Source organism: Somniosus microcephalus, chromosome 14 (assembly GCF_052327205.1).
Source record: "Somniosus microcephalus isolate GS21.2 chromosome 14, FLI_Smic_1.0, whole genome shotgun sequence".
Lineage (NCBI taxonomy): Eukaryota > Metazoa > Chordata > Chondrichthyes > Squaliformes > Somniosidae > Somniosus > Somniosus microcephalus.
This window is the reverse complement of record NC_141000.1, coordinates 81731839-81746178: the sequence shown is the minus strand read 5'-3', so window position 1 is coordinate 81746178 and position 14340 is coordinate 81731839. Positions and strand designations below refer to the sequence as shown.

At 45.1% G+C, this 14340-nt stretch overlaps 1 protein-coding gene across 2 annotated transcripts in view; it reads left to right on the top strand.

Moving 5' to 3' along the window:
- hao2 (hydroxyacid oxidase 2 (long chain)) overlaps window positions 1-11473 on the top strand; it is a 70943-nt gene extending 59470 nt beyond the window's left edge. For both annotated transcript variants that reach the window (XM_086006800.1, XM_086006801.1), the window contains exon 8: window positions 11295-11473. In XM_086006800.1, the coding sequence (XP_085862926.1) occupies window positions 11295-11350 (56 nt within the window). In that variant the 3' untranslated portion in view covers window positions 11351-11473. The remainder of the gene's footprint in view (window positions 1-11294) is intronic.
- Window positions 11474-14340: the final 2867 nt, after the last annotated feature.

The following is a 14340-nucleotide window of genomic DNA, read 5'->3' as shown; positions in this document are numbered from 1 at the left end:
GGAACGATCCAGACAGCGGAACCGTTGCTTCAGGATGCCGATTGTTTGCTCAATGATGTTCCTGGTTGCTTGATGGCTGTCATTGTATCCCTCTTCAGCAGGGGTGCTGGGCGCACGGAGCGGGGTCATCAGCCAGGTACACAAAGGGTAGCCTTTGTCCCCGAGAAGCCATCCTCGTGGGTGAGGCTGGGCCTGGAACATGTCTGCCACAGAAGTCTGGCGCAGGATGAAGGCATCGTGGCTGCTGCCTGGAAAGCGGGCATTGACAGCTAGGATGAGCTGCCTGTGGTCACACACCAGCTGAACGTTGAGCGAATGGTAGCCCTTCCGGTTGCGGTAATCCTCGGCATTCTCCAGAGGTGCCCACAAAGCCACATGCGTGCAGTCAATGGCGCCCTGCACCATGGGGAAGCCCGCGAATGCTGCAAAGCCCATTGCACGCTGTTGCTGCTTGACAAGGGCCATGGAGAAGAAGATGAACTGACGTCTCCTTCTGAAAAGGGCATTGGTCACCTGGCGGATGCAGCAATGCACGGCGAACTGGGAGATGTTGGAAATGTCCCCAGTAGCGGATTGGAAGGAGCCGGTGGCATAGAAGTTGAGAGCCACCGTCACCTTCACTGCCACCGACAGAGACGTCCTGCTCCTCAGATGTGGCTGCAGATCTCCGCCAAGCAGGTGGCAGATCTCAGTGACCACCGCCCTTCGGAATTGCAGCCTCCGAACACACTGCTCGTCAGACATGTTCAGATAGGAGAACTACTGGCGGTATACCCTGGGTGGGTAAGGCCTCCTTTCCCGACGCCTGTTGCCCCCTCTCCGTCTAGCCAGGACTGCCACTCTCTCACGGCGTCTGTGAGCCCTTTGGATGCAATGGAGAAGGCCAGCGTTTGCACCCATTGCAGCCCCCATTATATGTTTGCAAACAATGATATGACACTGAAGGCAAAGACAAGTGGAAAGCTGTGGCCTGAAGCCACAAGTACCTGTCCGAGTGTTGAGCCAAAGCAGAAAGCTCTCTACCTTTGTCTCTCTGCAAAGATCCGTCTCTCAAAAAGAAGGAGTGCTGCCAAATGGCAGCCTTTTCTACTGCAGGAGGTGTGCCCTTTAATTTGCGCCCCCCGCGCCCCGCATCGACTGAGAACCGTTCCCCTCTACCAGTCGCTAGGGGCGCCAGGCACACAATAGGGCGTCGCCACTGAATTTCCGGTTTGGGGCGCACAAAGGGCGTTGCACGAGGAAATGACGTCAGGATCTGCGCGCGTAGCTGAGCACGCGCAAAGACTTTGCGCCGCCGCTAAATCGTGAGTGAAGCTGGGGAGAGGCGCAGATCGCGCTGCGCCCGGCTGCTAGGCGCCCGGCTGCTAGCCGCCTAGCGCCCAACATCTCCTCCTCCTAAGGCGCTACCGGCTGGCGCAAGCAACTGAATTTCTAGGCCTCAATGTTTTAAAGGGGAGACTGGATAGGCACTTGAGGGAAATAAACTTACAGGGCTATGGGGATAGAGCGGGGGAATGAGACTGTGGATCGCTCTGCAGAGAGCCGGTGCGGTCTCGATGGGCCAAATGGCCTCCTTCTGTTCCGTTATGAGGCTCTATAATCATGCAGCTTACCAGCACAGATCACTGGGAGGTTTTCCAAAGCTTGTCCAGTCAGGACCACCATGCCCATGAGTTTAAATGTGATTCTGACCCATTAGGATGTCAGTGCATACAAATATATAAAGATTATTTACTTTGCAGGGTCTTTGCTCTGTGCAAAAGGACATCCTTCATACATCACTGGAGTTGAGCTAGGGCTGGATTATGCTCTGGGGAACCCAAGTGAAGAGATCGCCTAACTTTAAGACACTTGCATTGAGTGCCATTGATTCACATGGTGCTCTGCTGTGTGTGGTATAAGAAGGCAAATGGCATGTTGGCCTTTATTGCTGGAGGGTTGGAGTATAAGAGTAAGGAAGTCTTACTACAATTGTACAGGGCTCCGGTGAGACCACACCTGGAGTACTGTGCACAGCTTTGGTCTCCTTATTTAAGAAAGGATATATTTGCCTTAGTTCAACGAAGATTCACTAGATTGATTCCTGGGATGAGAGAGTTGTCCTATGAGGAGAGATTCAGTAGATTGGGCCTATATTCTCTGGAGTTTAGAAGAATGAGATGTGATCTCATTGAAACATATAAGATTCTGAGGGGGATTGACAAGATAAATGCTGAGAGATTGTTTCCCCTGGCTGGAGAGTCTAGAACTAGGGGCCGGCCTTTTAAGACTGAGATGAGGAGGAATTTCTTCATTCAGAGGGTTGTGAATCTTTGGAATTCTCTGCCCCAAAGTGCTGTGGATGCTGAGTCTTTGAGTATATTGAAGGCTGAGATAGATAGATTTTTGGACTCCAGTGGAATCAAGGGATATGGGGATCGGGTGGGAAAGTGGAATTGAGGTCGAAGATCAGCCACGATCTTATTGAATGGCGGAGCAGGCTCGAAGGCCCGTATGGCCTACTCCTGCTCCTAATTCTTATGTTCTTATTGCTGTACATTGTGGCGTCAGCTTGTTTTTCATCAGGGTGAAATATATGGAAAGTAAATCACTACTTGTGGGGGAGTCCAAAACTAGGGTCCATAATAATAAGATAATCACTACTAAATTAGATAAGGCATTTAGAAACATAGAAACATAGAAACATAGAGATAGGAACAGGAGTAGGCCATTCGGCCCTTCGAGCCTGCTCCGCCATTCAATGAGATCATGGCTGATCTTCGTCTGAGATCATAGCTGATCTTACCAGTTCAGTACCCCGTCCCCGCCTTTTCTCCGTAACCCTTAATCCCCTTAGCCTTCAGAAATATATCCAATTCTCTCTTGAAAATATTTATTGAATTAGCCTTCACAGCCCTCTGTGGCAGGGAATTCCACAGGCTCACCACTCTTTGAGTGAAGAAATTCTTCCTCATCTCTGTTTTAAATGATTTGCCCGCTATTTTTAGACTGTGGCCCCTGGTTCTGTGCTCCCCTGCCATTGGAAACATTCTCTCTGAATTCAGCCTGTCCAGGCCTGCCATAATTTTATATGTTTCGATGAGATCCCCTCTCAATCTTCTAAACTCCAGTGAGTACAAGCCCAAACTATTCAATCTCTCCTCGTAGGTCATTCCTGCCATTCCAGGTATCAGCCTGGTGAATCGCCGCTGCACTCTTTCCATGGCAAGAACATCCTTCCGCAGATGGGGCGACCAAAACTGTACACAATACTCCAGATGCGGTCTCACCAGCACCTTGTACAGCTGTAGTAAGGTATCCCTATTCCTATACTCGAACCCCCTTGATATGAAGGCCAACATACCATTTGCCTTCTTAATCGCCTGTTGCACCTGCATGCTCTCCTTCAGTGACTGGTGCACAAGAACACCCAGGTCCCTCTGCACTTCCCCATCTCCCAATCTATTGCCATTTAGATAATAATCTACCCTCCTGTTTTTACCCCCAAAGTGGATGACCTCGCATTTATCCACATTATAGTGCATCTGCCACGTATCCGCCCATTCCCCCAACCTGTCCAAATCGCACTGTAGCCTCCTGACATCCTCATCAGAGCCCACCCCTCCTCCTAGCTTAGTGTCGTCAGCGAATTTGGAAATATTGCATCCAATTCCCTGATCCAGATCATTTATATATATTGTGAACAGCTGGGGTCCCAGGACAGATCCTTGCGGCACCCCGCTGGTCACTGCCTGCCACTCCGAAAACGAGCCGTTTATTCCAACTCTCTGTTTTCTATCCGCCAGCCAGTTCTCTATCCACGTTAATACATTGCCCCCAATCCCATGAGCCTTAATTTTGCATGATAATCTTTTGTGTGGAACCTTATCGAAGGCTTTCTGGAAGTCAAGGTACACCACATCCACTGGCTCTCCCCCATCTATTTTACCAGTTACTTCCTCAAAAAATTCCAGCAGATTAGTCAAACACGATTTACCCTTTGTAAATCCATGTTGACTCTGTCCGATCCTTTCCCCATTTGTCAAGTGCTCCGCTATTTTATCCTTAATAATGGACTCTAGCATTTTGCCCACAACCGATGTAAGGCTTACTGGTCTATAATTCCCTGCTTTCTCTCTACCCCCCTTTTTAAATATTGGGGTAACATTAGCTACCCTCCAATCCACGGGTACTGTTCCCGAGTCAATGGAGTTCCGGAAGATGATCCTTAGAGCATCTGCTATCTCCAGGGCCACCTCCTTAAGTACCCTAGGATGTAGTTTATCAGGCCCCGGGGATTTGTCGGCCTTCAGTCCCCTCAACTTACCCAACACCATATCCCTAGAGATACTAATTTCTGTCAGCTCCTCCCTCTCATTAGTCCCTATGTTTGCCGATATTCCTGGGAGGTTATTTGTGTCCTCCTTTGTGAATACAGAACCAAAGTATGAGTTTAATTGGTCTGCCATTTCCTTATTCTCCATTATATATTCTCCCGAATCGGACTGCAAGGGACCGACTTGGGATTTTACCAGTCTTTTCCTCCTGATATACCGATAAAAGCTTTTGCAGTCTGTCTTTATGTTTGCTGCAAGTTTACTTTCGTATTCTATTTTCCCCTTCCTGATTAATCCCTTTGTCCTCTTTTGCTGTATCCTGTACTGCCCCCAATCTTCCGGTCTGGTGCTTTTTTTTGCCAGTTGATATGCCCTTTTTTTTTATTTTATGCTGTCCCTAATTTCCCTCGTTATCCACGGTTGAGCCACCTTTTTAGGTTTATTTTTATGCCAAACCGGTATAAACATGTTCTGGAATTCTTCCATTCTATCTTTGAATGCTTGCCATTGTCTATCCACTGTCAATCCCCCCAGAAACACCACCCAATCAATCTTACCCAATTCCCGTCTCATACCCTCGTAATTCCCTTTATTTAAGTTCTGGACCTTAGTCTCTGATTCAATTTCCTCACTCTCCATCTCGACTGAGAGCTCGATCATATTATGATCGCTCTGACCCAAGGGGCCTCGTACAAGAAGATTGTTGATAAGTCCCTTCTCATTGCACAATACCCAGTCTAAAATGGCCTGATCTCGAGTCGGCTCCTCGACATATTGGTCCAGATAACCGTCCCGAAAACATTCCAGGAATTCCTCCTCCTCAGAATTTTTACTAATTTGGGTAGTCCAATCAATATGTAAATTAAAGTCACCCATGATGACAGCTGTGCTCTTATCGCACGCTTCTCTAATTTCCCTTTTTATGCCTTCCCTCACCTCCATATTACTATTTGGAGGCCTATATATCACACCCACTAACGTTTTCCTCCCCTTGCTATTTCTCATTTCTACCCATACAGATTCCGTTTCATCCGAGTTAATATCCTTCCTTTCCATTGCATTAATCCCCTCCTTTACCAGCAATGCTACCCCACCTCCCCTACCTTTTTGCCGATCCTTCCTAAATATTGTATATCCCTGGATGTTAAGTTCCCAGCCTTGCCCACCCTGCAGCCACGTTTCTGTAATCCCAATCAAATCATACTTGTTTACCTCTATTTCCACAACTAATTCATCCACCTTGTTCCTAATGCTTCTAGCATTAAGATACAAAGCCTTCAGGCTTGCTTTTTTCACACCCTCATTATGAATTAGTTTGGCCCTTTGTGTTTCTCTCCTTTGCTTATTGCTTCTCACCTTTCTACCATCTATTTCTGACTTCGTATGACTTCCCTCCTTTCCACTATCTAGGTTCCCATCCCCCTGCCAAATTAGTTTAAATCCTCCCGAACCGCCCTAGAAAATATTACCCCGAGGACATCGGCTCCCTCACAGTTCAGGTGTAGACCGTCCCCTTGGTCTTAGGAGAACCTTCTTTACTCAGAGAGTGGTTAGAATGTGGAACATGGAGTACTTGAGGTGAATAGAATAGAAGCATTTCAGGGGAAGCTAGATACACACATGAGAAAGGAATAGAAGGATATGTTGACAGGGTGAAATGAAGTAAGGTGGGAGGAGGCTAGTGTGGAGCATAAACACCGGCATAGACATGTGGGGCCGAATGGCCTGTTCCTGTGCTGTAAATTCAATGGGGGAAAAAAAGAGAAGAGGAGTTCTCTTTATATCCCTCAACAGCTAAAACATTATCTGGCCATTTATATAATTGCTGTTTGTGGGAGCTTGCTGTGTGCAAAATTGGCTGCCGTGTTTCCTACATTATAACAGTGACTACACTTTTTTAAAAAAGTTTAGTTGCTGTAAAGCACTTTGTGATGTCCCTGAGGTCCTGAAAGGCGCTATAGCAATGCAAGTCTTTCTTTCTTTCCTTCTTTCCTTCTTGTTGCTGTCTTATACAATAAACTCACTTATCCATAACAATGTGTTATTCTGTTCATTTTCTGCTAAAATTTCAACAAATAGGCAATCACACATAATGAAAAACACAGCGCAGGAGTGGAGTAATCTAGGGGGAGAATGGAAGATGGGAAGCCACAGAACAGTGAGGCAAAGGGAGAGCTGGAGTGGGATAGAGTGCACGTGGTACCTGAGTTGAAGCAGGAATTAGCAAAATCGGTTTCCTGTTATCTGGCAGCTGGGATTGGTATCATCTTATACGTCAGGTGGACAAAGGCATTCCTGAGGCTGAGGCCAGGAGCAGAATTTCTGGTCTTGAGATTGGGAATGGAGGAATCTCTAGGACTGAGGCTAGGAGTAGATATATCGCTGGGACTGAGGCTATGAACAGAGTCCTTTCTAGAGCTAAGGCTGGGGGGTGAAGATTTTGCTGGAGCTGAGGCCGGGAACAATCATTCCTGCAGTTCAGGCCAGCAACACGGGGATTTCTGAGGTTGAGGATGGGACAGAGCTGGTGATAGTGGCTGGGTATGTTATTTTAAAAAATTCATTTTTAGGATATGAGCATCGCTAGCAAGGCCGACCTTTATTGCTTATCCCTAGTTGCCCTTAAGATGGTGGTGGTGAATCGGTGCAGTCTGTGTGGTGAAGGCACTCCCACAGTGCTGTTAGGTAGCGAGATCCAGGATTTTTGGTCCAGCGACGATAAAGGCATGGTGATATATTTATAACATTTAGCATGTTTGTATTGTTATTGTTTATTTACATGCCTTTGTATATAATGGCCTAGAAATTAAGGTGTGGGGGCAAGTTTGGCTGTGCTGGGGGTGCAGGATATTGTCCCTGCAGCTGAATGATGAGTTCCTAGGCACCCCGATACTGGAAATGCTGCACTCCGCAGAGCTGTCAGTGAAACATAATTGAAGATCGGGCCTATGCTGGCGAGACAGCAGCCCTCAGGCTAGGTGAGGAAAGGTGGGCAATCGGGCCAGGGGAGGGGAAAGCAATGGTTGGCTGGGGGTGGGGTGGGGGGTGGGGGAGGGCCGGAGGGTTGTGGATAGATCAGTGGCCAGGGGAGGTAGCGGTGGACAAGGGACCGGTAGCCGGGTCAGGGGTAACGGTAGCTGGAGTGTGGGGTGGCGGGGGGAGAGGCCCGCATTCTTTTAATATGGTCAGGATGACCACTCCTAATGGTCCCAGCTCTTCATTCAGGTAAGAATGGGAGCCTTGCTGCCAGTTAGCACCACGATGTGCTGCGCGAGTTTGAAATGTGCTTCCTGCCCGCCATATTAGGGACTTAGTAGACCAGTTAACGCCATAAAACAGGCGCTGCGCAGCCGAATTTATAAGCTGTGATATCTGCTGGGTGTTATTATCTGATGTTGGAAAAAATAAATTGTAACAGGTATTTGATATGTTGATGATATAAATCTATATTCAGGCCATACTATATACAAACAGTGTTAATGTACTTGAAAGTGGCATGGCTGTAGCACCACAAAATGTGGGTGACTAAAGGGGCATTTAGCTTTTGGGCAGCTCCAGTACAACAATTGACTCACATCAGGAAGTAGATTTTTGAACTGCTCAAAGAGATTACTGTCTTTTAATAACTCCAGGGTAACCCTTAATCTCTATCTAATGGCAACTCTTAGTAACTCTAAATGTTGTATTTTAGAAACATAGAAACATAGAAGATAGCAGCAGGAGTAGGCCATTCGGCCCATTGAGCCTGCTTCGCCATTCAATGAGATCATGGCTGATCATCCAAATTCAGTACCCGGTCCCTGCTTTCTCCCCATACCCCTTGATCCCTTTAGCCTTAAGAAATATATCCAACTCCTTCTTGAATATATTTAATGAACTGGCCTCCACCGCCTTCTGTGGTAGAGAGTTCCACAGGTTCACCACTCTCTGGGTGAAGAAATTCCTCCTCATTTCTGTCCTAAATGGCCTACCCTTTATCCTTAGACTGTGTCCCCTGTTTCTGGACTCCCCGACCATCGGGAACATCCTTCCTGCATCTAGTCTGTCCAGTCCTGTCAGAATTTTATAAGTTTCAATGAGATCACCTCTCATTCTTCTAAACTCCAACGAGTACAAGTCCAATCGACCCAATCTCTCCTCATACGTCATTCCTGCCATCCCAGGTATCAGCCTGGTGAATCTTCGCTGAACTCCTTCCATGGCAAGAACATCCTTCCTCAGATAAGGCGACCAAAGCTGCACACAATACTCAAGATGTGGTCTCACCAAGGCCCTGTACAACTGCAGCAAGACATCCTTGTTCCTGTACTCAAACCCTCTCGCTATGAAGGCCAACATACCATTTGCCTTCTTAACCGCCTGCTGCACCTGCATGCTTACCTTCAGCGATTGGTGCACAAGGACACCCAGGTCTCGTTGCACTTCCCCTTCTCCCAATCTATTGCCATTTAGATAATAATCTGCCTTCCTGTTTTTGCCACCAAAGTGGATAACCTCACATTTATCCACGTTACATTGCATCTGCCATGTTTCTGCCCAACCACCCAACATGTCCAAATCATCCTGGAGTTTCTCGACATCCTCCTCACAGCACACACGTCCACCCAGCTTTGTGTCGTCTGCAAACTTGGAGATATTACATCTAGTTCCCTTGTCCAGATCATTTATATATATATATTGTGAATAGCTGGGGTCCAAAGACCGATCCCTGCGGTACCCCACTAGTCACTGCCTGCCATTCGGAAAAAGACCCGTTTATTCCAACTCTTTGCTTTCTGGCTGCCAACCAGTTCTCTATCCAAGTCAATACCTTGCCCCCAATCCCATGTGCCTTAACTTTACACGCTAATCTCTTATGCGGGACCTTATCGAAGGCCTTCTGAAAGTCTGGATACACCACATCCACTGGTTCTCCCTTATCTATTTTACCAGTTACATCCTCAAAAAATTCCAGTAAATTTGTCAAGCACGATTTACCTTTTGTGAATCCATGTTGACTTTGTCCGATCCTGTCACTGTTTTCCAAGTGCTCTGCTATTACATCTTTTATAATGGACTCTAGCATTTTCCCCACTACTGATGTCAGGCTTACCGGTCTGTAATTCCCTGTTTTTTCTCTACCACCTTTTTTGAATAGTGGGGTAACATTAGCTACCCTCCAATCCATGGGTACTGTTCCAGATTCCATCGAATGTTGGAATGTTGGTATTTTCATTCCAATTACTGCTGGGAGCGAGCTGTATCAGCTTTCATCAGAGCCACTGCTAATGATGGAAATGGTAGAAATATTCTATTTTGGAAGTTGTGAAGTAAAAACGAATCCACAACATTTTCCTGTTTACAACAAATTTTCAGTGACAATTGGGCCAACATTTGCGATCGGAGGCTTCCGACCTGCAAAATCTCTACGAATTTACCTGGTGGCCCGGGAAGAATGGCGGCTTGCGATCCTGGGCCTCTCTGGGTCCGCGCGGGCATAGTTCCACGTATCCCAGGAGCACTTGTGGTTCGTAGGCGCTCCTGGGAGCACGTGGGCCGGCCCAACCAATGGAAGACGGGAGTCCCCATCCAACCTTTTGACAGTTCTGTATGTACAGAACTGTCAAAAGTATGAATGGGGATCACCTAAAAAATACACCAATACATTAAAAAAAAAAAAATTTAATTACATATTTAAAATTAATTAAAATGCCATTTAATTAAATATTTTAAACAAAAAATTAATTTTTGGGGAAATTTTTTTAATGTTTTTACGGGACTAGAAATAAACTTACCTTTTTGAAGTGAATTTTTAAATTTATAAATGAGTTATCAAATTTCATTTTTCTATTTTTTTTAACTCTTAAGCTGGTATAAGCGGGCCTTATGCCTGCTTTTACCAGTTGTAAGAATTTGACAGTCATTCAGCGGGCGGAAGTTGTGCAAAAAGCGCAGCTCTCCACCCGCAGAGGCACTTTTCTTGGGCATGCGAATGCAAGTGCCTGTTTTCAGCGTGTGGGCTTCGCATGCTTGAAACCGGCACTTGCGCGGCCTCTACGGGCGCGTACACACCTCGTACCACCTCGTACGCACCCATAGGGGTCGCAAAATCCGGCCCGTTGTATTACTGAAAATTTGCTGAATTCTGAAAATTTGCTTTCACCAAGTCTTCATTGTACTGTTGGTCCTGCAGCATAACATTAATGGAGATCAGCTATGGATAAGGATTAAACATAGTGGCTGGGCCTTTCCAGTATGCGTTCGCCAGCCCATAATTTTCCTGTCCATTAAAATGGCTGCGGGAAAGTTGCGCACTGGCAAGCACAAAGCAGAAAACCCAACTAATTTGTATAAGTAAGTGAAAGATATGTTGATGAGGACTGAACGTAATAGACAGTGTTTAATCCCCACTTGTACCTTAGCCAGAAAATAAAATATGGCTATACACAGGATACTTTTGATTCCATGCTGCTAAAAGGTGGTTATTGTGTTGTCCCCAAAAGTAATTAAGTGAGTATTATATTAATATACTTGATAAAGGGTTTGACCCGAAACGTTGACTCTAATTTCTCTCCACGGATGTTGCCTGGCCTGCTGAGTTTTTCCAGCATTTTCTGATATTAATATACAGTAACATACACTGCACTGCGCCATGTGTAGAATCCTCCATGTGTAGCCTGGTAAAGTGACTTGCAAGATTACAAGTGAAAATAAAATTTTAGAGCACAAAATTTGAAATGATTTGCAAAACATGGCTTTAGGCAACTGTCTTTTTTGAAGTGCACCTCCTGACAGCAGTTGCGAGTCAGCAATGGTGCTACTTGTGGCAACCTCTTCCACTCAGAGAATTCTGCTCTCACTTCAGCCAGAAGCTGTGTGATGGCCCATGGCTCTTATAGGAAATAAAAGTATTTCTTTATAATTGCGTAGTGTGTGGTATCAACAATTTAATGCACTTGGGTTTTATCTAGTATCTCCAATGTCCTGTCTCCAATGCAGGTTGTAGAAATATCTCCGAGATCAACAGGAACCTCATTCAGTTCTCCAAGCTTTAGAATGATTCCTGAAATGAAATTAAGCAGCACATCTGAGTTTGGGGCACCATCGCTGGAAGATCATTATATCTGGAAAGAAAAGATCGTTTTGGACAAATTTGGACCTCATTGACAAACACTGTAACCAAGGCAAATAAACAAATCAGAATATATCGAATAATTTTTATTTTGTAATGCAATAACTGTTGAAGTATGTCGGTTTGAGAAATAGTTCTCTTTTTGTTGACATGTATAAATGTTCTTTACCTGAACCCTTTTGACTGCAGCATTTTCGCCACTGTTAAGCCCACATTAGAGGTCTTTCTCTCTGCAAGCCCCTCTACCTCCCTCTCTTCCTTTAAGACATTCCTTAAAATCCATCTCTTTAACCAAGCTTTTGGGCATCTCTCGAAACCTCCCCTTCTTTGGCTCGGCATCCATTTTCCTCATACCTCTATAAAGTGCTTTGGGGCTTCTTTTATGTTAAAGGTGCTATATAAATGCGAGTTATTGTTTTTGCTGGAGCACAGCCACTGTGTGAAGCATAGATACATTTCACGAGCTAAACTCTGCTCAAAGCCCAAATCTTAATGATGGAAGCAGGTGGTTTGTTGTACAAGTGGGACTTGATTGTCATTACTCTTTCATCTCTATGACTTGAGTTTGACTCCAGCTCAGCTAGGGGAGATGTGGCGGATTGGGTGGCAGTGTGCATCAGAAAAATATAATTTCACCTCTGGAAGCCAATATTCAGCTTTTATGTGATTCCCTCAGACTTCTAAAGGACGCCATTTAAGGCATAAAATTGCAACAAATACATTATATTGTCAATGCCTCTGTGAGAGTTAGCAATGAAGTCATTCTTCTGATATTTGAGACTGAGGTTGTAATATAATCAAGAGATTCTGACAAAATCATCAACGTCAAGGGAAATTGTTAGGCACTTATTTTCTCCCTAAAATTGCATTACCCCTGTAAGGCACTCGCAAACTGTAATCATATATATATAAATAATATATATATATATTGCTGAGCTTTACCAGTTGAGTTTGTAACCACTACAGTTACCACACCCATTATGCAATTTTGCCAAACGGTTTACATTGCATGACAGCAAGGAAAACTGATCTTTTCACATGATCAGAAGGAATAGTTTTACTAAAAAAAGATATCCTGGGGATATTCATAGTCCTATATCTACTCCAACACTGTTGATACTTCTTTATATAACCATAGTAGGGACACTTATGTGAAATTAAAACTTGTCAGATAGCAATCCAGTTAGAATTCTTTCCATTTATTGGAAGTTACATATACAGAAAACTGCGAAGTGATACATTTTGTTTGGAAGAACGATGAGAGGCAATATAAACTAAAGGGTACAATCCTAAAAGGGTGCAGGAACAGAGAGACCTATGCACAAGTCGTTGGACAGGTTGAGAAAGTGGTTAAAAAAGCATACGGCATCCTGGGCTTTATAAATAGAGGCATAGAGTACAAAAGCAAGGAAGTTATAATGAACCTTTATGGAGTATTGTGTCCAATTCTGGACACTACACTTTAGGAAGGATGTGAAGGCTTTAGAGAAGGTGCAGAAAAGATTTACAAGAATGGTTCCAGGGATGAGGGACTTCAGTTATGTGGATAGACTGGAGAGGCTGGGGTTGTTCTCCTTAAAGCAGAGAAGATTGAGAGGAGATTTGATAGAGATGTTCAATATCATGAGGGGTCTAGATAGAGTAGATAGAGAGAAACTGTTCCCATTGGCAGAAGGGTCGAGAACCAGAGGACACAGATTTAAGGTGACTGGCAGAAGAACCAAAGGCGACATGAGGAAAAACTTTTTTACTCAGCGAGTGGTTATGATCTGGAATGCACTGCCTGAAAGGGTGGTGGAGGCAGATTCAATCATGGCTTTCAAAAGGGAATTGGATAAGCACCTGAAAGAAAAAAAATTGCAGGGCTACAAAGGAAGGGCGGGAGAGTGGGACTAGCTGAGGTGCTCTTGCAGAGAGTCGGCACGGGCTCGATGGGCCAAATGGCCTCCTACTGTGCTGTAACCATTCTATGATTCTATGATTTCTACAGAGCACAAACCAAATAACTAAGACTGGAAACAGTTTGACGAGAGTCATCACAATTTTTGAATGTTATGATTAGCTGTGATTTGGATTTACTATGTTGGAATATATTGGATTTCACTGTGCAATTTTAGTTACGTTTGTGAGACATGCTGCTAGTGGAGGGTTGTTTTAAGTCAAGTTTGACATTTGGTTTAGCTGAGAATTTGAGTTGAGTTAAATACCGTGCACCTTCACACCTGGCTGACTGCAGTATTCTGAAAAGAGCTTAAAGAACAGCTTGCATTTCTATCGTGTACCTTATGTAAGGAAAATGTCTCTGAGTAGTTTACTGAATGGAAGAAATGTGATCACGGGTCAGAAAATAATAAAGGAAATAGGAAATCGCCAGGGTGCAGGGAGTAGGCGGGGGAGAAACACAGTCATAGGGTGGGTAATTTGAGAAGGCTTTTGAAACCAGGGGCAAAGGTGTCAAGGTGGAGTGATTTAGGGAGGGGGGAATCCAGAGGGTAGGGGCATTGTGGCTGAGTCTGGGTGGAGAGTCTGGGTATAAGGAGTCGAGTGGTGAAGGAGGAGCAGAGGGTGTATGAGCGACATAGGGCTAGAGGAGATACATCACTGATGTAGGGTGGGGTGAAGCCATGAATGGATTTGGCCCAATTCACCGGGGCAGATGGAGCCAGTGAAGTTTGAGGAAGGCAGAGGTGACACAAGTGCAGCATTCTCAATTCAGCTAAGTGGAGAAAACCACTCCCTCCCTAAATCAGTCCACCTTGTCGCCTTTACCCCTGGTTTGAAAAGCCTTCTCCAATGACCCATTCTATGACTGTGTTTCTCCCTCCGCTAACTAGTGGGACAAAATGAATTGTCATTTCAAGAGGTCACAAATAACCTGAAATATTTTAATCATTTGTAGATGCCACATTTCAA